Genomic DNA, 23,256 nt, shown 5'->3' with positions numbered 1-23,256 from the left:
CCAAATTGTAGCTCACTGCAATTATGTGCAGTCATTGGCCTGATCTCTAAGGTCTAATATACTTACTGAAGTTGTGAACCTAGATTAATTTCACCAAATTCATTAGACTTTTAACAATGGACTTTTGTATTTGAGTGTCTGCAGCTAGCATTTAAAAATTAAGCATTGGAAATTAGCATATGATTTAGAGATAAATGTCATTTCTTTATAAATATAGCTCAGAATCCATCAATTACTCTGTACAATTGCAGGACTTAAAAAAGAGGATGGACCTCCGATATCTCTATATCTGCAGTGTGGATCCTCCTGGGTGTACTGATATTGATGATGCTCTGCATTGCCGAGAGTTGGAAAATGGAAATCTGGAGGTAAATTCTGATAAGTATACATTCAAATCTTACTACGAGCTTGGTAAGGAAAACCTTTTTTTTTTGACTGACTTGGAACAGAAATGTAGAGTATGCCTAAAGGATTGCAGCAAAAATCCGGTATATGCCCTGTACTTAAAAGAGAACAAAAAAAGTTCTAAGTAGACCAAGCCAGTGTTTTCATTTCTATTATTTTGGAAACCCAAATGTAAGGTAAGTTAATAAAGTAAGAATATAGAAAGACAATGATGATCCAATTGCTTTCTGTACTATTGGTTTTTATTGAGACAAACCTTGAAATAAACACAAGGTCATTGAATTGAAAGATAGAATAATAAGACATTTTAAACCCCTAATGCCGCCTGGTATTGGTGTAATGTAACCTATCCATTGTAGTTGTCCATGGTTGATTATGACGTGGCTATTAGGAATTTTCTTTTTAATTGGCACAGGCAGTCGAAGGTACTTTTAGCCCTTGCAGCATTTCGTATAACTGCAATCATGGCCTTCACTGCAGATGAAAAAATGCCTGAATCTTAGTAAGATGGGACTAGAATGCAAAGGTAGCTCAGCTGAAAACTTATCTGATTTGAGGTTTCTGATTTCTATATGAAATAGAAAGGGAAAGCGTGACCCACCTGAGATGAGTCGAAAAGGACGGCACTGGAAAAGCACAGCAGGACAGGCAATCTCCAAGGAGCAGGAGAGTCGACATTCAGGCATAAGCCCTTCATCAGAAATGTGGAGGGGGAAGGGAGATGAAAGATAAATTGTGGTTGGCGGGGTGGGGTGGGGAGGGAGATGTGGCTGGACAGAAGGTAGGTGAGAAAGCAACAGGCAGGTGCAGGTGGGAGTAATTGTGATATGTCAGCGGGAGGGGTGGAGCAGATAGGTGGAAAGGAAGATGGACATATAGGACAGGTCAAGAGGGCAATGCTGAGTTGCAGGGTTGGATCTGGGATGAGGTGGGGGGGAGAGGAGATTTGGAAACTAGTGAATTTGATGTTGATGCCATATGGTTGAAGGGTCCCAAGATGGAAGATGAGGTGTTCTTCCTCCAGTCGGTTGGTGGCTTTGATTTGGCGGTGGAGGAGGCGCAGGACTTGCATGTCCTTGGGGGAGTGGAAGGGGGAGTTGAAGTGGTCGACCATAGAACAGTGGGGTTGTCTGGTGTGTATGTCCCAGAGATGCTTCTGGAAACAATCCATGAGTTTGTGTCCTGTCTCACCAGTGTAGAGGACACCTCATCAAGAGCAATGGACATAGTAGATGAGGTGGATGGATGTGCAGTAAAATTTATGCTGAATGTGAAAAGATCCTTTGCGGCCTTGGAGGAGGTGAGGGGAGATGTGTGGGCTCAGCTTTTACACCTCTTGTGGTGGAAGCAGAAGGTGCTGGGTGTGTTGGTGGAGGGCGTGAACCTAACAAGGGAGTCGTGGAGGGAATGGCCTCTGTGGAATGTAGATAGGGGTAGGGAGAGAAATATATCCTTGGTGGTGGGTCTGTCTGTAGGTAGTGGAAATGACAAAGGATGACGCACTGTATCCGGAGATTAGTGGGATGAGAGGTGAGGACCAGGCGGGTTCTATCCTTGTTGCTATTGGAGGGGTGGGGTTCAAGAGCGGAGGTGCGGGAAGTGGAGGAGATGTGCTGGAGGGCATTGATGATCATGTAGGAGGGGAAATTGTCGTCTCTGAAATAGGAGAACATCTGGGATGTCCTGGAGTGGAATTGCTCCTCCTGGGATCAGATACGGTGGAGGATTTGGGAGTAACGGATTGCATTTTTACAGGGGGGGGTGGTGATGGTAGTGGGAACCGGTGGGTTTGAAATAGATGTCCATGTTGAGTCGGTTGTTAGAGATGGAGACAGGAAGAGGAGGGACGAGTCTGAGATAGTCCAGGTGAATTTAAGGTGTTGGTGAAGTTGGTGAACAGTTTAACCTCCTCGTGGGAGCACAAGGCGGCACCGATGCAGTCATCAATGTAACAGAGTAATAGGTGGCAGATGAATCCAGTGTAACTATGGAAGATGGACTCTTCCATGTACCCTACGAAGAGGCAGACATAGCTGGGGCCCATGATAGTGCCATGGCTACCACTCTGGTCTGGTGGAAGTGGGGGATTCGAAGGAGTAGTTGATGAGGGTGAGGACCAGTCCTGCAAATCAAATATGTGTGTTAGTGGAGGCGGAAGTGGAAGAAACAGAGGGCTTGTAGGCCTTCATCATGAGGGATAGTTGTGTATCGGGACTGGATGTCCATGGTGATGATGAGGTGTTGTGGGCTGGGGAATGGAAAGTCATGAAGGCGGTGGAGGGTGTGGTGGCTTGGGAGATGTTGGTTTAGTGAAGAGAGGTGGGGGTCATGGTCAAGGGGGTGCTAGGAGAAAGTGTCAGCGAATTTGGCACCTGGCTTCGGCAAGGTAGAGGTTGGTGTGCCATAGTACCACTGATACCCCCTTGTCTGCTGGTTTGATGGTGAGTTTGGTGTTGCAGCGGAGGGCTGTGCGTTGCCAGCATGAGAGATTGGAGTTGGTGAAAGGAATAGATAGTTTGAGGTGGTCAATGTAATGACGACCATTGAAGGTAAAGAGGTCAAGGGAAATGGAAAGTTCAGCATGGGGTGTCCAAGAGGATGGAGTATGTTGGTGGCGGGAAGGGAAAAGGTGTCTTTGGAAGGTGGGTGGGAGTCACAATTAAAAAAGTAAGCACAGAGGCAGCACGAGAGAAGTTTAATGCCACAATGTGTGTGTAATTCATTGATCCGGGAGTGTAATGGGATGAAAGTGAGACCTTTATTGTGAACTGACTTTTCATCCTCAGTGAGGGGAAGGTCTGGTGGTGTGGTGAATACCTGGCAGGGCTTGGGGCTGGGGCCTGGTGTGGAGCTGGAGTAGGGAGTGGGGGTGGAGACTGTGTCTCTGTCTTTAGAGTGGGGGGCGGTCATTTGATCATTGGTGATGTTAACAGTGGCGGTCATGGGGTCAGAACTGGTGTGTTTGGAGAGAAAGCTCCATTGAGTGACGTTAGTGGAGGTGAAAGTAGCATTGATGGCAGCAGCCACGGGAGCGAAAGTGATGTGGCAGGTAGCATTCGCGAAGGCAGAGGTACCTGTGGCATTCATGGAGGCGATAGTTCTGGCAGTGATCTCAGAAGCTTCCGAACACTATCTTTTCTATGTCAAGTATTAATTTTAAGCAAAACCAGTTCTTCATACGTACATTATCATTTAAAATAAGCATAGTTAGCAAGTTGACTGAAATTCTGAGCCAATTCTTCAGGTTATCTTCAATTCCAGCAAATGGGAACATTGCTGTACAAGTATTGAAATTAAAACAATTGTGCAGAAATCTCATTTAATATCAAAACTGAGCAATCGAGTGGCTTGTTCCTTCACTTCTGATTACAATATTATTAAATTAGAAAGATTAAACATTCACTTAACCAACCTCCTTGGGTGTGCTTGAACTTAATTTGTTTCTGTCTGTTATGAGCGTATAACTTTTAAATAGTAGGATGTAACAAAATAATTCACTGAGTGTGGTTGGGACAAAACTGGCCTTCTGAGAGTTAATACTTAATGCTCGAGATAATTTTGTATTGTTTTATTTGTTAATCTATTTTCACTTGCAATATGTTAGTGTGGTAAACTGTGAAGCATAACATGTTCTAAAAAATTGAGATGGAATGTCTTCCATTCTGCAAACTCATGTGCGAATTGTAAGTGGTCATTTTGTTTCATTCCTTACTTGGTGTGTGATTTGAAATGTTGACTGAGCATTTTCAGTATGGTAATTTATGCATGAATGTTCAAAAACAGGTTGGAGTGCATATAGCAGACGTGAGCCACTTTATCCGTCCTGGTAATGCCCTAGATCAAGAGTCAGCAAATCGAGGGACCACAGTATATCTTTGTGACAAGGTAAAGATCGTACAACTCTAAAATCATAGATTTGAGATTGTGTTTTTAATTGGATTAAGTTCGAGCAAAACCATAATTGTTTTATGGCAATTCAGCAATGATTGTATCAGTTTTTCCATGAGATATGTTTGTCCTGTTTCAGTCATGGAACTAGTCTAGAGGAGGTACTGCTTATCTTAAGTACAAGAACAGGGAAAGAAGATGACACAATAGCAGTAATACATTTTTTTGATTTCCAACAGAGAATTGACATGGTTCCTGAATTATTGAGCTCAAATCTCTGCTCCTTAAGGTCCAATGTTGAGAGGTAACTTTTTTTTTGTCTGTGCATATCCTGTATTTGTACTTGCTTATTTGTTGATCTTAAGTGTAGCATTGACAGTCTCCAATTGAATGACAAGTACACTTTGCCTCCTTCCTTCCACTTTTACAGTTGCCTTCAGTGAGTAAATAAGATGAGATTTTTGACATTCTTTATTTCTGACACCCAGAAAATAGGTCATAGATATGGGTTGAAGTTGTTACCTCCTTCAGACCTGTAGCTAAGGACAACAACAGATTAAGTTCATAGTCATTTGATAACTCAGTTCCTTATTTACTAACTTGAAGATTTTGGTATTCACTTAACTTGTGTTCATTTTTTTTAGGTTTGCATTTTCTTGTATTTGGGAAATGACACACAATGCTGAAATTCTACATACTATGTACACAAAAAGTGTTATTAATTCAAAGGTAAAGTAATATTTTAAAGTTCTGAGCCCAGGAATGATTTTTATTCACTCCATTCTCCCTAATATGGCTACTTAATCTTTTGGTTATGTGACTGAGATAGAAAGAACAGATGAACAATGGAAAGGAAAAGAGTATAGTAAAGGTGACCTCAAAGCTTTATTTAAAATATAATGTAACATAATATCATTTAGTTGTATACAAGTCAAAAAACTTCAGATCCTCAAAGATTGAAATGGAAACAAAAATGTTTGAGCAACTCGGCAGGTCTGCTGACATCTGTGGAGAGTGAAACAGAATTAGCATTTTGAATTCAGTATGACTTCCTCAGAACAGTTCTGTCAAAGTCACATCATGCTTAAAACATTCTGTTTCTCTCTTCACTGGTACTTCCAGATCTGAGTCACTCCAGCATTTTCTGTATTTATTTCATTAGTTGTATTTTTGAAATACAAGCAATATTCTATTTCCGAACAATAAATTTGGATGAACACAAGAAACTCTTTGAACCTTACAAACTTTAATCCTGAAATGGTCCTTTTTAAATTGCAAAATGAAAATCAACTGGCCGTTAATGCTAGATAAATTTGCAGATGGTAGTAGTGAAATGCTGATAAAACTAAATATGAAAAGTTAGGTTTTTTTTTACAATTAAGTTTTCTTTGCTTCTAAACTATTTAATATGTACAGCATTCCATGGTATTATCCTATTAAACCTCAATAGCCTTTGTATTCAGACACAATTGTTTGTAGACATTTTTTGTATGTATTGACTAGAAAACAAACCTTAAGCTTGGTGGAACAATGCTGCCTTAAGAGCTGTTGAATACATTTATGGTTTAATTGTTGAATAATATCCTTATTAATAAATTATTAAAACCATTTTAATGCGATCTGAAAATTAAATGGTCAGGTAATCTTAGCCTGTCTTTGTTAAAACAGAATATAGTAGCCCACTTTTCCATTTCAGCTGGTCATCATTTTAGCATAGATGGGTGTTGTGCAAGGAGACCTTGTGCATTTCTCTAGGCGTCAGGCAAGTCTCAATCTCATTCAACCTCATTCTCAACTCTTCCCCCCCCCCCCCCCCCCCTCTCCCCCCCTCCCCCCCCCAACCAAGGTGGTACCCTACTGTCTGGACCTTCAAATGTGGCAGCTACCTGTTGTGGAAAGGGGTCATGGTTTGCCTCCTTCTAGCTGTTCTGTGTAATGAAAGAACTGTCAGAATAGAGGTGTGGCTTTGTATTTCTAAGGGAGACCTGATCGGAATCCCCAATGTGGAAGTCCCTTCTTTCGTAAGTTGGCAATCTCATCAGTATGTCCAAGCAACAGTGCAAAGAAGTATTGGTTTTCCCTGAGAGTTGGTCATTTGAAGTTAAGTTAACTAAGTAAGTGCAATTTCAACTTGAAATGCTCAGAATGTATTCTGGAGTCTGTGTATAAATGTTTATGGACATTTGACATTTGTGTCTATATTTATTTACTTTTGCACATTTGTTTATTAGGCATCACTCACATATGCTGAAGCACAAATGAGAATCGATGATGAAAGCATGAATGATGAGGTTACATTAGGACTTCGCCGTTTAAATAAACTAGCAAAAATTCTAAAAAAGAGAAGAATTGACAATGGGTGAGTTTAAATGTTTTATATTTTTCTTCTTTCAAATGTACACAAAGCATTATTCTCTTCTTAAAATTGAATCAATTAGTCTAGGGTTTTCTCTGAACTTATACATTTGCTTTGAAGTCAGAAGGTTATGTTTTGAAATCCTGAAATATTGAGGAAAATCTAGGCTAATGCTCCTATGCAGTACCTACATGAGACACAAGTAGAGACTTTGCCCTTTCAGACAGTGTAAAACATACTGGTCCAGATCTTCTGATGAGCAGAGTCATTGAAGCAGCATAGACTAGAATTGCATGTTGGCACCATGCAGGATATCAGGCACAGAAAACTCTGTGAACATTGGCTAAGAAGCTGAAGATTCTGATGGGCAATTTTCCTGTGCCTGGAACCTGCCAGAAATCCATTAAAGTCAGATAATTTGGTGGAATCAGCCTCAGTTTAGCTGGTCGTTACCAAGAAAAGTTAGAGAATTTAAAAATTTACTCTTAACTATTATACTGAGCACCCGAGTCGCTAGTGTCCATCCTGCCCCCAAATTATAACCTGCATCACAGAAGTAAGATTTCCAACCCTGATCTGAATATCAGGGCTATCGTAGCACTATTTAAAGTGCAGGAAAGTTGTCTGTATCCTTACCAATTTATTCTGCAACTAACATTAAAAACAGTAAAAGTATTTTATTTAAATTTCTGATTAAATTAAGCGAAGATATTCAAATTCAGATGTAATTTGGCACTTAAATTAACTTGAATTTGAGAGGACCATTTTAGATAAGACATTGAGCAGCGATAATTCACTCAATGCTATTTTCTATCTCAAATTGAGTCTCAGTTACTCGGGGAATCTGATGTGGTTTAATTGAAGTGTGCTTTTGTTTTCAGAGCTCTAACACTGTCTTCTCCTGAAGTGCGATTTCATATAGACAGTGAAACCCATGATCCAATCGACCTACAAACCAAAGAATTAAAGTATGTATTGCACATTTAAATACTGCGTAGCTTTGAAATCAGTTAATTTCATTTTGCAGACTTTTTTACTCCTATGTTGTATTAGTCAAAGTTAATCAACCTCCAAAATATACAAAAAATAACTACTTCTTTAGATTACATTTATTTTCATGCCATTAATTTTAAGAAATGCAACAAAGTGTTTTATTCATTTATTATAGTATCTGATCTTTAATGAAGGGCCAAAATTGATTTTCTATCCATAATGTGAATTGAACCTGTTCTATTCTGTTCTGTTGTGTTGTATTTCTGTAGAATAGTCACTAAGACTTACATTATGCACTTTATTAAAAAGTGAAAACTACGTAACTATTCAGTCTTAACATTTCAAAATTATTGTGCTTAGATGGATTATTCTTATTTGAGTAAGAATGTTTTAGGGTCCAAGTATCTCTTCGATCCTCAGCACAAAAAGTTAGGTTGGCATTACCAGTGCAGCATTCAGGATACTGCATTGTTGGACAAAGCTGCCTTTTGGAGGAGACATTAAACCAAGACCCGATCTATACACCAGTTAGTATAAAAGATCCAGCAACATTTACTTAAAAGCACAACAAGGAAATTATCTGCAATATCCCAACTAATGTTTATCCCTCAAACAAAAACAGAATAATCAGATTATCTGACCATTATAACATTGTCCTTTGTGGGAGCTTTTTACATCGAAATTGGCTTGTATATTTTCATTGCAATTATGACTGCACTTGAGAGTATTTCACATGCTGGTGTCTTGAGGTAGTACAAGCTACTACATGAATACAAGTCTCTCTTTACACATTGATATCTCATGATGTAACTAGACTTAGTTGCTGTTTTGAGTGTGTGTTGCAGGAAAAGCACAGCAGGTCAAGCAGCATCCAGATGCTACCTGACCTGCTGTGCTTTTCTAGCAACACACAGTCAACTCTGATCTCCAGCATCTGCAGACCTCACTGTCTCTTAGTTGATGTTTTACTGTATGCTGAATTAGCTGTTTTACCTGAGGCAATGTCATTTTGCACAGTTTAAACACTGCTGTCAACTTGCCCTATGATGGAAAAGGGATCATAGGAAATTCTGTTTAATTACTTTTTTTTCCCTCACACACCTGAGGTGCTGAAGTTACCTTGGGTTAAATCAGGATGGTTTAGCATTGACTAGGTTTCCCGGTAAAGAGATCTTACAAGCCAAAAGAGTTAGCTACTCACTGAATAAACTCATTTACTCTTTGGGCCTGAAATTATGAAGGTTATTCAAGATTTTATGCTTTTGAGTTTTCCTTTGCAGTTTCTGAAAATATACGAGACTGAATGTTCTGAGCAGTAACTTGGGTTTTTTGTTTCCCCCGTGGTATTAAATACTGATAAACGGCTTCTTGTTTTATTGTCTTAGTCCCTACAAAATAATCCACAGCAGTCTGTCTGAACAATATCCCACCAGTTGTTTTTAATTCAGATGTTGTAATTCTAGTTTTTTTTTAGGAACACTCACTTCTAGTCCCGTCTGAATTATTTGAATCTCTTTTGATTGTATATTGCAAGAATGTGAGAGGAAAGCCAAACCCTCAGCTGAAACATAAAATATTGAAATCAAAAACATGGAACTTGTTTTCAGAAAATTTTTTGTTTGATTCTTGGGATTCCACCATTACTGGCAAAGCCAGACTGTATTTATTGCCAGTCCTTAATTGCTCATAAGAAGATGGCAATGACTGGTATCATGGACTATTATTGTCTGTGTGATTTGGATACATTCATGTTATTGTTAGGTGGGGATTTCTGGGGAGTGTCATCCAGCAGTGATGCAGTCCAAAATCAAGATGCTGTGTGAAACTTGCAGGAAAACGTGAAACTGGTTGCATTTCATGCACTTGTTAGAGTCCGAGAGATCTTCAGCACACACAAGTCCCTTCAATCTATCGCATCCATGAAGTCAAAAAGAACCACCTAACTATTCTCGTCCCATTTTCCACCCTTGGCCCATAACCTGTTGTGCCTTAGCGTAACATATGCACATCTAAGTGTCATGAGGCTTACTGTTTCTACCACCCTTAGAGGCAGTGAGTTCCATTCCCACCACCCTCTGGGTTATAAAGAATTTTCCTCATGTCTTCACTAAGCTTTCTGCCTCTTTTCTTAAATCCCTGAAGCCATTGTTAAAAACCTATTCTGCGTGCTTTTTTGTTTTCTCTCTCTCTCTCTCTCTCTCCCACGCCCCCTCCCTCTTCCCAGTGAATTCATCTCCTGTCTAAAGTGTGGCACCCAGATACTCCAGTGCTCCAGCTGCGACCTAACCAGTATCCTATGTACATTCAGCAAAACTTCACTTCTTCAATACCTGTTGCCTTTATTAATGAATCTTACAAAACTGAATGCTTTGTTAATAGCTCTTTCTTGTGCATAAGCCATTAAAAAGGTGGTAGGACAAGTATACCGAGGTTTCAGTTATCCACACTCCCATAAGAATAGTCTCCTTTCTTTTATACTGTGTCTCCGTGATATTTGTTCCAGACTGTATTATCTCACACTTCTCCACTCTATTTTCCACTTATCCACTCAGAATGCCAACTTGTCAATGTCGTTTTGTATTTCTACATGGTCTTCCCCACACAGTTTGCAATTCTTCCAAGGTCTGTATCGTCAGGAAAATTTGAAATTGTCCCCCACATGTTACGGTCTCGAGTTCCAATGCTGACCTTGCAGAATTTCATACGTATTATTGTTTAACTTGAAAAATACCATTAACCATTACAATGTTCGCTATCGTTTAGCCAAGTTTGTATCCACTTTGCGACAGTCAAAGGTGAGTTACTGCAATTGTGTCTTGTAGATCATGCACAATACAGCGATAGTGACCTGGTGGTAGAACAGATACCAGTAAATTGGACTGCTTCTCCAGAATGATGTCTAACTTGAGTTTATTTGGAGCTGCAGTCATCCATACCAATTTGTACCTCTCCCCTTTGTCCCCCTTCCGAGCCCAATTTCTGCTTCAGCATAAATACCACTGACAGTTCTGATGAAGTCACCGGATTCGGTATGTTAACTCTACTTTCTTTCCACAGCTGCTGCCAGACCATCTGAGTTTCTGTTCTCCAGCAATGAGTGTTTCTGTTTCAGGTCTCCAGCATCCGTAGTTCTATGTTTGATTATGTAAATGTTCAGTGTGATACGTTCTCCAACTGCCATTTAAACCTTCTTGCTGAAGTATTTGTTAACATTTTTCTAATTTAATTTGTAGAGAAACTAATTCGATGGTAGAAGAATTCATGTTGCTGGCCAATATTTCAGTTGCACAGAAAATTTATGAGGAGTTTTCAGAATGTGCATTACTCAGAAAGCATCCAGCACCTCCACTGTCAAACTATGACATCCTTGTCAAAGCAGCAAAATCCAAGGTGAGCAAATAAATCATACTTTATGGTGCTGGTTCCAAATGTTATCTTAATTGAATATGAGACATGTGTTGGAGCCAATTTGGATAAGTAGTATAAAAAGTTAGTTCAATTGCACAACCACCTGCCTATTTTTTGAGTGTGTGATTTATTCTTTGCTGAATACAAATTTGATATTCTAAGTTTTTTGATATTGTTATTTTGGATGTGATTAGCCTTTTCATTAGTATTGTGAAAATATGGGAGGAGGATGTTTAGGTGATCTAATTTTATGAATTCCATTGTTTCCAGTGGAGAAGTAGTACAATATAAAGTTTACTAATACACATACAACCATTTGAATTAAGAACAGGTATAGACTATTTAGCCCCTTTGATCCTCTGATTTTAACCATATTTCAAACTGTTTCAATTCCTTTTCATGTTCAATCTGATACAGCAACTTAATTAACTAACTGTTCTGATATAGTAACTTCACATAAACACAACCTTTGGCAAAAAGGTAAACTCAAAGACGAATTCTTACAGGCAGGAGTCCAGTCTAGGAGTTTCAGAGAAAATCAGTTAGGAATCCTTTACTGAAACTTGTGACCCTTCTGATACTGCCACATCCTGTGACTGCTCCAGCTAACCAAATCCAGTAAAACCTGAATTGGGAGAACTGGCCATTAAACTGTTTTGATTCAAGCTGGGAACCTAGCCACGGGGCACCTCTGCCTTTATAACCTCTCTTCCAAAAAAAACCCAGGACAAAATAACCTTTCTAAAGTGACAACATTGTCACACCTCCTTGCTTTTTAAAAAAAAAATCCATCAATATACAAAGGTGGCTTCCTTTTAAAGCCCTTAGTCTTACTCTATTAGTACATTGCAATATGTATACTCTACATTGACTCCAACCATGCAAACATTCACTATTACGTTCTATTAGTCAGTTTACTCCTGCCACCAAATGCCTCCATCTTTGTTTATCCAAGTTGCAACAATGCATCGGCAATTACTTTTTCCTGTCCTGCCACATGTATAGTTATTCTGTTTTCCTACATCTGTCTTTCCAGTGCTTTTTCTAAACCACCAACAGTGTGACTTCATGTGGCCTACTTTTATGCTGTGAAAACACCTGATCCTCAACTTGTTTTCCCCTTCATAGGTTTCCTTTTTCCCTTGTGGTAAGCTACCTTTATTATCTTCACTGAGGTCTACTTTTCCTTTTCCACCTGAGGATTTCTCTTTACCCCAAATCCATCCCTCACACTTTGTTTGATCCTTTCAGACTCGGTGTGCGTTTGACCAGTGTCCTCCCTTAGATTCCTGAAACAATGTCTGTAGGCTTCTAGCACAAGCATGTATGCACTTGAGATGGCTTTCTTCGTCACCTCATACTCCCCAGATACCTCCTTTTATAGTGATGCGAATATCTCACTAGCTGTACTTGCCACCTTTTTGTTTGGATCAAAAAAAAAAGGGTCACCAGCCACTTCATTTGTTAAGCCACTTTCTCCAATGCGACGAAAAAGACTTCTACATCCTTCTCGTCAAATTTAGGCATTGCTTGGATATATTTAAACAGATCCCCACCAGGCCTTTGGCTGCAATGAGTTTGCTTATCACTATCCTCCTCACTGAACTTACCTTCTTCCTTCACCTCCATCCTTTTACGTTGACTTTCCTGTCTAAGTGCCAACTTCTGAAATTCAGCTGTCTCTCTCTTTCTTCCTTCCTTCTGTTTGGGCCTTCTCTTTTTTGTTGTGTCAGGGTGATTATTTCCTTTTTTCTCTTTCCAATGCTTTAAACCATAATTTGCACTTTCAGTTCCTTTTTAATGTTCAAGTTGCTTCATCAGCAATTGAATCTAGCCCTTTCCAGCAACTTTAAATGTCAAGCTATAGTTGTAATTACCTCCTTTTCTCACAAAAGCAATTCCAACTTGTCTGCAGATTCCAACAGCTTAGCCTTGCTCACCTTTTGTAAAGTTCCCAAAGTCACTTCCTCCATTCCCAGAAAACTTTGTGACTGAAAGAGCCATTACTATATAAAGCACTGTTTAGACCAACTGAATTCACCACCCAAAATAAAAGGCACTAGCATCTACCACTGGCCACCTTTTGAGTCCGACAATACTAAGCACGAATCAGAATTCTAAAATTATCCCAAACGAGCCCCCAGTCTGTAATGGACCAAGCCAGCACCCCCGCCCCACCCCACTGCCCCAAAAATATTTGAAGAAGGTAGCCTAACCTTCTATTTTAAAGGTATATGTGAAATGGGTGTTCCAGGTATGATGCAACTGTCAAACCACTCGGCTTTAAGCAAAACACAATTTATTTAAACTCTATAGTTGAAATATGAAGGAAAGAATGCGAAATTTAGAATAACTTAACTATTGGAAAACTTAACCAACACAATACAGCAACTTAACTAATTAACTGTTCCAATATAGTAACATCCCATAAACACACCCTTTGGCAGAAAGGTGAATTCAAACACTGATTCTTACAGGCAGGAGTTCAGTCCAGGAGTTTACGAGAAAGTCAGTTAGCAGTTCTATACTGAAACTTGCAACCCTTCTGATACTGTCACATCCTGTGACTGCTACATTTGGGTGAACTGGCCAATCTCCTTCCATTGTTAAATTATTTTTAAAAAAGCAATACTGTTGATTCATGCTGGAGCCCTAACCACATCGGCACCTCTGCCTTTTCAACCTCTCTTCAAAAAACCCAGGACAAAATAACCATTTAAAGTGACAATGTCGTCACAATTGCACACTGTCGCTGCATACTAACTTTGTTATATCTAGATATCTCTGCACCTCTGATTTTTCTTTTAGTTTTCTTCATTTCACTAATAACTCTTTTATTTTTACTACTTCCTACCAAAGTGAATAACTTCTCATGTGATACTCCTTCTACGAGATTTTTGCCCAGTCACTCAAATTCTTTATTTCTGTTTGGAACCTTGTTCTGTCCTTATCGCAGTATACTTTTCTATTTTTGTGTCATCTGTAAATTTATCAATGTTTCCTTTGCTCTCCTCAACTGAGTCATTGAGTTGTACAGCATGGAAACAAGCCCTTCGGTCCCACCAGTCCATGCCACCCATAATCCCAAACTAAATTATGCCCACCTGACTGCACTTGGTTAGTGTTTCTCTAAACATTTTTATTCAAGTATGTAAATTGTAAAAAGTTAAGGCCTCAGCTCAGACTTCTGCAGTCCTCGACTCATCACATCCTGGCAGTGAGAAAAAGACTGATTTATCTCTCTATTTCCCCCCCCCCCCCCCCCCCCAAAAAACTGTTTTCTTCCAGCCAGTTTTATATTCATGTTAAGGTATTGCACCATGAATCTGTACTTTGTGAAATATTCTCTGATGTGCTTTCTGCAATTTCCAATAATAGTATTGGCTAAAAGCTCCCCTTTATTCATAGCAAATCTTTTCTTTCAAAGCATTTCACTTACTTGATCAAATTTGGAAAACAGGATAACCCTCCCAATTAGTTTGAGATTTTTCCCCCAGGTGTCCAGATGAAACCACCTTCATAATCAATTCTGATACCTTCTCCATGACAGATGTCAAGTTAACTAGCCTATAGATTCCTTTTTCTTGGTCCCTCCCTTCTTTAGTAACAAAACGTATTTGTTATTTTCTAAATTGATTTTAAACATTTCCAGGTTCTGGCAAGATTTGGAAAATTAACACTAATGTATCTACTGGCTCATTAAAATCTATTTGAAGACTTTAGAATGAAGCTCACCTGGGCCTAGAGATTTATCACTGTGTAGCTGTTAGTTTTCTCAGCACCACTTCCCTTGTAATTGTCTTTTTTTACTAAATTCCTTCCTCCCTTATATTTCTGATATACTCCAGCTAATACTATGAAGACAAAAACAAAGTATTTGTTCTTTTCATCCGCCATTTTGTTATTACCTACTATTAATTCCTGATTTTTTTTCTCACTGGATGACAAACATTCACATTGCTTACTCTTTATTTTTCCTTTTCAAATATCTGTGTAAAAAGTCTTCATTTTTAATCTTACATTTCTAGCTACTTCTCGTACTCATAATTTCTTTCTCTTGATTTCATCTTTTGGTCATTGTCTGCTGTTTTTTATATTCTGTCCAGTGATCAGACTTGCTTCTCTTTGTTGTGTAATTACATATTTTTTTTCTTAAGTTTGATGCTATCCTTAACTTGTTTAGTTAATTGTGAATGGTGGGTCCTCCTGTTCGAATTTTTCTTTATAAGACCATAAGACATAGGAGCAGAAGTAAGGCCATTCGGCCCATCGAGTCCACTCCGCCATCCAATCATGGCTGATGGGCATTTCAACTCCACTTACCCGCATTCTCCCCGTAGCCCTTAATTCCTTGTGACATCAAGAATTTATCAATTTCTGCCTTGAAGACATTTAGCGTCCCAGCCTCCACTGCACTCTGCGGCAATGAATTCCACAGGCCCACCACTCTCTGGCTGAAGAAATGTCTCCGCATTTCTGTTCTGAATTTATCCCCTCTAATTCTAAGGTTGTGTCCACGGGTCCTAGTCTCCTCGCCTAACGGAAACAATTTCCAGGCGCCCACCCTCTCCAAGCCATGTATTATCTTGTAATATGTATTATCTTATATTCAGAATACACTTTTTTAATGAAATAAATGAATAAATGTTTGCCAGTGCTTCTCAATTAAGCTAATCCTGGCCGAGTATCCCAGTCCAGCTTTTATGCTGGTGTAATTACTAATTGACCCAGTTTTTTTTCCCCTTTACAAACTGAATGTAAAATCCCATCATATTGTTGTCTCTGCTATTTGAGTTGCCTTTACTCTGAGGTTATTAATTAATCATTTCACATTATCCAATACCAGTACTTAGTATCCAATCTTTGTCACTCAGTACCTAATCCTTGTGTACCCAATCCTATCCCTCTGCAATGTTTATCTGATTGTATTGATTTGCTTCAATGTATACTATCAATTTGTTTACTTTGATATGAATGCAATGTGCATTCAGAATCAGAGTCTTTAATTTTGTCGTTTGTTATCTTTGTAACATCTAGTCTTGACTTCTGATGCATTCTTAGGTTTCTCCTCTCTGTCCCTTCCTAGTATTCTCTGATTTAATTTTCCATTATATGTTTTGCTGCCTGCGTTGGCTTTATCCCTTTATTTGCTAAATCTGCCAAGCTTGATTTCTCTCCTGTGTTGTTCAGTTTAAAGCCCTGTTTGCTTCCTCATTTATGCAGTTTGCTGAAACACTGTTCCCAGCACAGTTCAGGTACAGACCCTTCCAACTATACCGACTTTGCCCAGTATTGACGTCAGTCCCCATAAACCACTTGCCCCACACCAATCTTTCAGCCACATGTCTATTTCACCAGTTTTATCTATTCTCTGCCATTTTGGCCCATGGCTCAGCTAATAATACAGAGGTCATTACTCTTGGGGTTCTGCACTTCAATTTAGTGCCTCAGTCCTTACATTGTCTAAACAGAATTTTTTTCCTAATCCTGCTTTGTTGGTAGAGCATTTGTGAACCATGATTATTTGCACCATCCTTTCCCACTCCAAGTTCTTGTCAAGCCTTGAGCAGATATCCCAAGTCCTTGCACTAAGTAGGCAACATAGCTTTCTGGACATGCCTTCTTGGCTGCACAAAATACTGTCCATCCCTCACTATATTATCCTCTATTACTACTACATTTGTTTTCACTCCTCCTAGAATTTGAACAATTGTATTTTTTTAAAATCTGATGTCATTCTTGTAGTGCCTTATGAAATAGTTCACAAATCTTCTGAATGGATGGGGTGGTGACCACTGTCAGAGTCTTTGTAAACCATTTGCAAATACCTGGAACATGTTTTTGGTAAAAGTGATCAGATAGAGGTCGATTTCATAAAGTGCTATGAAGAATGCATGTAGAATTTAAATATTAATTTGTTATGTGGACACAGCAGTAACATAGAGATGTATAGATTTTTTTTTAAGTGAGAAGAAATACAATGGTGCTTGAGTTGTTTCCTATTCCTCTTAGAATTTAGATATCCAGACTGATTCAGCCAAAGCCTTAGCGGATTCTCTGGATAATGCTGAAGTTCCTGGTTCTCCATATTTGAATACACTCTTGCGAATCTTGACAACGCGTTGTATGATGCAGGCAGTTTATTTTTGCTCTGGAATGGATACTGACTTTCATCACTTTGGTCTGGCTTCACCTATCTATACTCATTTCACATCACCAATCAGAAGGTGTGGATCTTATAAAACGATTTTTTTGTATGATGTTTAGCACCTGAATGAAACTCATGTCCACACAGCTGCAGTTCAAATGGACAGGAAATCCTTGTAATGAAGGGGAGTTCATTACTAATGCTTTAGTGTTTTCTTCAGCCTAAAATTAGTATCCAATGACTAAAAGAGAAAAAAATTACGCTTTGTTTTGGGAAGGAGTTTCATGCATAAAGTGTCTGACTGAGACAGCATTTTTTCCTAAATGTACTTAATTAGTTTGGATCTCACTAGAGTTAAAATAATTCCTGTCCTAAATGAACATTATCACCAGTGTAGCATTTGGATGTATTTAATTTACTAGTTCAAAAATAATTTTGAGCTTATTGCATAATCTGATCAAGTTTCAGATATGTTCCATTGGTGTATTTACTGAGTGAATGTCATATATTTTTAAATGATCCCTGCACAAAAGTAATTCTATTCTTCTGTTTTAATCCTGTATTGTGTTGGATATACATAATGTGATATTGGAAAGTTTCACTAATCCTTTTTGGATTTTGATCAGTATTGTAAACAGTCACTTGTGATGTCTTGTGTTTGCCTTTTTGTAGGTATTCTGATGTAATAGTACATCGTCTTTTGGCTGTGGCAATTAATGCTGATTCTACCTACCCAGATCTCATGGACAAGCATAAACAGCAAGCTTTGTGTAATAACCTTAACTACCGTCACAAAATGGCACAGTATTCTCAGCGGGCTTCTGTGGCATTCCATACCCAGGTAAAAATTAATGACAGTAATATTTCATATCTTGAAACTGCTTAACTTAACGGAAATAACCTTATTTGGAGACTCAAATGATTGCTTGAATTCTAGTAATTTTGTTGTTGATTATTGGTTTAGAAGAATTTTACCACCTGGCTAAAATATATTTATTAAATATGTTTTTGCTGAAATTCTTTTTCTTTACAATTCCACCAAAATCTTCAAGAAATTGTAATATAACTATGCAACAGAAGCTTTAGCCTGTTGTTTAAATTAGACAATTGTAGAACTTTTGCATTAAACAACATTTATTGGTACGTAACAGCTCTGTGCAGACATGATCAAAATGTCCAGAAGCTTTTTTTTCGCTCTTTTGACACAATAACTTAATTTTGTCAAGCACAAGCAAATTTGTTTTGTTATTGAAAGTTCGGTTATTATGCCAAGTCAGGTTTTGTGTCTCAAATTACTTTGTTTGCCTTTTAAGTTCTAAATTCTTTCTATTTAATGTTATTGCAGTTATTCTTTAAAAACAAAGGAATTGTTGATGAAGTTGGTTATATCCTTTTTGTGAAAAAGAATGCCATTGTAGTCCTCATTCCAAAGTTTGGTTTGGAGGGTACTGTCTTATTTGAAGAGAAAGGCAAACAATCCCCAAAGTTGCACTACAACCAAGAGGTACGTAACTTTCATTTCATCCTTTTACAACTAATTTCACTTTTCTTTGGTATAATACGCTTCCTGTTCTTAATTAACCATCATGTAATTCCATACAAACCTATTTTACTTTAGAAGATTTGGTTGGACCATCTCTAATTTTTTTATTGCTTATGCAAACACATTACCAGGCTATCATTGCAAACTCCCTTCCAAAAGGGAGATGACATTATTGGTTTGGTGTCAAAAACAGTCAGACTCGAGATAACCTAATGACCCTATGATGGTTGTAAAAGTGAAAGAAACATATTGCTTTTTGATCCTCAAATTCTTTCTATTAAAAAAAACCAAAAAATATAGACTTTACTTTTTTTATCTTTAATGTTCTTTCAGGTCCCATCTTTAACAGTAGAAGGCACAATGTTCAACATGTTTGACAATGTAACCGTAACAATCACATTGGATGCATCAAATGTCCAACATCAGAAGATTCGAATGGCACTGGTCGACCCAGTGGTAAGTGTTTGATTTTATTTAAACTTTACCTTGCAGATGTCTAGTTATTTAATACATAAACTCTTGTATAAATGGTAATGTATGTGGGCAGGAAAGTTGTAGCCATGATAAACAGCCATCCCTGTTTGACCAGGAGATTGTTTTTTGTAAATGACCTGTACCTGTTTCATTGTTAGCTGATGGCAGCTTTTACCAATGGAAAGCATCTGCTGCTGTGTGATCACATGCACATCTTGTGCACACCTCTGCCTCTTTTAAAATCTTCATTAGAATCACGTGGGAACCAACAAAAAAGATGGGTTTTGTATGTTTATATTAGTGCTTGTAATTTTAAATTGCAATATTTATATCAAACAATCGAGCTTGCCCTTTAGTTTTTCTGACCACTCCTAAGATATCTGTGGTTAATTTAAAATTGTCACTTCTGTCCACATTCTGAATCCCTCCATTTAATTAGAATGTATGGAATGCTTTTGATGAACATTGTAGGAAAAATAGGCGAATGAGAACAGCTGAGTAAAGAGCTCTTTACCTTGTATTCGATGCCAGTGCTGAAAAGCCACATTTCATATTCCTGTTATTTCCTGAATAAAAGAGAGAGAACCAATTCAGATCAACAGATACTCTATTCTTAGAGGATAAAGACTTGAGGATAATTAGTGTCACTGTCAAAGATGTAGTTTAGACAGAATAATCAACTACCTTGTTAAAAGATGCATAGTCAAAGAGTAACTCTTTGCATTGTGGATGTAGGTTTGCTCGCTGAGCTGGAAGGTTCATTTTCAGACGTTTTGTCACCATACCAGGTAACATCATCAGTGAGCCTCCAGACGAAGCAGCGCTTTGTCCGGATGCTCACTGAAGATGTTACCTAGTATGGTGACGAAATGTCTAAAAATGAACCTTCCAGCTCAGCGAGCAAACCTATATCCAGAACCTCAACCTGGGCTACAAATCTTCTCAAAAATATTTGCATTGTGATTGAAGTGCTACCCCCTTTGTTTGCCCGATTTATTGGCAAGTAACATCTTTGTGATGATTGGGAGAGCTTTTGTTTGAAATTTGTTTTTCATATATTAATTGGAACAAAATATGTTTTCTAGTCAGAGTATCCAATCTACACCATCTATCATTACAAGATACAGATGATTTCACACTTGCGATGTTCATTATGAAACCTTTGCACTATTTGTGTAAGATTGATTAATTATTGGTAGTTTAACTTCTCCTTCTCATTAAATCTTAAATTGCTCCCATATATTTGTCCTTTTTTTAAATTATTTTTGAAAAGAAATCAATAAAATATTGCCTTTCACCAATTCACAATTTTACAGTCAAGGCAAAAGAAACAATGCAGTTCAAAATTAAAAGTGGAGAAATCAGATTTCCTTTCTTTAAACCTGTAGAACCTGTTCATGCCACATATTCAGCTTTTGAAAGATCTCAATATGTAAAGGTTTTGTAAGTTTATTTGTAAATTTGTTTCTTCTAACAGATTCCTGGAGTTAGTGTTCCAAGAAATACATCACAGAAAAATACTAGTATTGAAGAACCTGAGATGAAAAAAGCTAAGCTAAACTAAGAAAGTTCCACTCTTCCTGGCTATCACTCTTGATAAATAAGTTCTAGTTCATTTAACACAAAATATCTGTTTTAAGTGAAGATAAATATGTATAATGCATAAAATCATATGATTTAAATGTTTTTATAACTCAATGTTTTGAATAAAATGTTGAATTTTTATACACTTTCACATTTTTAAATGGAATTCATGGTATATTTTCAGTATATTCTGTTTTTATTTCAAAAAGTCAGTAGAATGTGGCACGAAAAGTAAAAGTTAATGCTTTATGTCTCTGACCCTTGATCAGAAATTGAATGCTTTGAGTAAGGGATGGATGAGACAAGGAATAAAGGAGGCCTGCGAAACTTTCAAAGACAGGAAAGATAAATGACCAACAGAATTGCAGGTCTTCAGGGGTTAAAGAGGACAGGATTTTGAACTATGTGTATGTCACGCTGTGTAGATTGGTTGTTATACTGCAGTAAGGAGAGCAGTGCATTGAAAGTTACCACACTGATTTATCTCTTGAAGACCATAACAAATCAATTTAAAAACTAACTCTGATCCATTTCAAATAATTGTTTGCTATAAACAAAAGTTTCAATTTAGCCTCCATACAAATGACCAACAATTTAAGCAGAGCAAATTCAACTCCCATTTTGCACTGATTTTTCTTCTTTTCCACATTCTATTGCAGCATGTTTAAAGTCAAGTTTTTAAAAATGTTGTAAACTGACTTTGATAATTATTTCATTAAACAATATTGTAGTTTTTTTAGTAGTGGAGTACATGACTATAAATTATTTAGTACATTAGTGTGAAAAAGTGTTTCGATGTACACACAGAATTATCTTAGATATTTTCTCAAAGCTTTTTGTATGGCAAAATTAGAATTTAAGAAATATCTCAGTAACAGGAAAACAACAATGTGTTTTCCCTTTAGTTTGATATTCTTTGCACACTGTCTTAAGTACCAAGATGAAAAGGTTCAATACAGTACTTTTACAGCAATATTTGAGTTCTATACTAAATCTGAGGTGGTGGTACAGTAAAGACCAAATGAAAGGATTGTATGAACTAATACCTAAGTATAGATCTGTCACAGTCAATTATCCAGTGAGCACACTTGTTGTTTGAGGAGTTTTGTTAATAAATGTAGGATCAGATCTCTGATCATTTTGTGTATTAGGATTCATATCCTATCTGGATCCACTTTGATGGCTGTGGAACACTTAAACGGGATATTTGAGTCTCTTGGACTTCTCTGATAATCTAGATAATCCTCTGAAGCTTGGGAAATCCAAACTTGCATGCAGGAAAACCCTGCCTTAACCAAGACAAACATTTATTGTAATATTGTTTCCTAAGTTACACAGGTTACAATACATGAAAAATATGTTCTGAATTGGTAGTCCTTTGGTGATATGATAATATGTTTGAAGTGCTTTGGATGTCCTAAGGTTGTGAAAGATGTTACATAAATGCAAGTTTGTCTTTTACCACTTCCCTTGGCTATAAATCAAAACCTACTAAATTAAATTTGTCATCTCGAGATCTTCAGAAACTGACACCTGGATATCAATTGTGCTAACTTGTGAACCCATTTCTCATGATATTCGATTCTGTCCAGCACTCGTCACTCTAGCTATGTCTTAACTGCATGCACATTGCCTTTAAAACCCTCAAAGCCCTCTCTCTGATCCTTACCACAAGGCTCATATATTGATCTTGCCAAGTTTGGAAAGTGAATTTATAAAGTTGGTGATATGACAATTAAGCCAATGTCCTTCGTGGAAGAAAACCAGCCACTTTTCTGAGTATACTTATATCTGATTCCAGTCACAGTCATACTTGATCTTTAGTGCACTCCTTGAAATATGTGATATTGCTAGCGTAGCCCCATCCCCAACATTATTTTACAAGTATTGCAGTAAGAAAAATAGCATGTTAAATGCACTAAAAACATCTAAAAATTAATTTGTTTCAACAATATATTCCAACAATTTCCATTGTTTTGTTTCCTGACCATCATTACCTCTAAGATAGACCTACTATTTTGCAATATAAATGCAGCACTAATTCAGGAAATTGAGTAGCTCGTCTATATAATGAATGATGAATCACACGGGAACAGGTTTTGTCATAAGATTTGATGGTGTGCAGTCTGCAGCCATCTGTGAAGGATCTGTCAATGCAGACAAAGATTGTGAAATTCAGCTTCGGGACATTGAGAGAAATATCCAAAGCAGCAATAAGAGCAACTCGCCATTATCTGAGCCTGACAAAAGTCAATGGGACTAAACAGAATCTTGGAAAAGCATTGCCTGTTCCGGGTCCCTTAAATAACATGTCCCCCAGTTGATTAGCCTGGGGCTCTGAATTACTAGTACTGTGATATATTCTCTACACCATCTCCCTGACCAAGCCAAGCTCTGGACTAATTAGTGCTGCTGCTTCAATGGGTACCAGACTACTTTCAGCTTCAATCAATAGGT

General features: G+C 37.8%; 1 protein-coding gene across 2 annotated transcripts in view; it reads left to right on the top strand.

Moving 5' to 3' along the window:
- Positions 1–21,538, top strand: part of dis3 (DIS3 exosome endoribonuclease and 3'-5' exoribonuclease) — a 44,252-nt gene extending 22,714 nt beyond the window's left edge. For both annotated transcript variants that reach the window (XM_043691366.2, XM_043691367.2), the window contains exons 10-21: positions 252–368; positions 4,189–4,290; positions 4,533–4,597; positions 4,938–5,022; positions 6,525–6,652; positions 7,531–7,617; positions 10,876–11,032; positions 17,063–17,277; positions 17,871–18,039; positions 18,544–18,702; positions 19,075–19,197; positions 20,693–21,538. In XM_043691366.2, coding sequence (XP_043547301.2) covers positions 252–368; positions 4,189–4,290; positions 4,533–4,597; positions 4,938–5,022; positions 6,525–6,652; positions 7,531–7,617; positions 10,876–11,032; positions 17,063–17,277; positions 17,871–18,039; positions 18,544–18,702; positions 19,075–19,197; positions 20,693–20,779 — 1,494 coding nt within the window. In that variant the 3' untranslated portion in view covers positions 20,780–21,538. The remainder of the gene's footprint in view (positions 1–251; positions 369–4,188; positions 4,291–4,532; positions 4,598–4,937; positions 5,023–6,524; positions 6,653–7,530; positions 7,618–10,875; positions 11,033–17,062; positions 17,278–17,870; positions 18,040–18,543; positions 18,703–19,074; positions 19,198–20,692) is intronic.
- Positions 21,539–23,256: the final 1,718 nt, after the last annotated feature.

Source organism: Chiloscyllium plagiosum, unplaced genomic scaffold (genome assembly GCF_037043375.1).
Source record: "Chiloscyllium plagiosum isolate Xiang-an unplaced genomic scaffold, Cpla_swu_hap1 HiC_scaffold_6, whole genome shotgun sequence".
NCBI classification, from domain to species: domain Eukaryota; kingdom Metazoa; phylum Chordata; class Chondrichthyes; order Orectolobiformes; family Hemiscylliidae; genus Chiloscyllium; species Chiloscyllium plagiosum.
The sequence above is the reverse complement of the archived record's forward strand: the minus strand, read 5'-3'. Positions and strand labels throughout refer to the sequence as shown.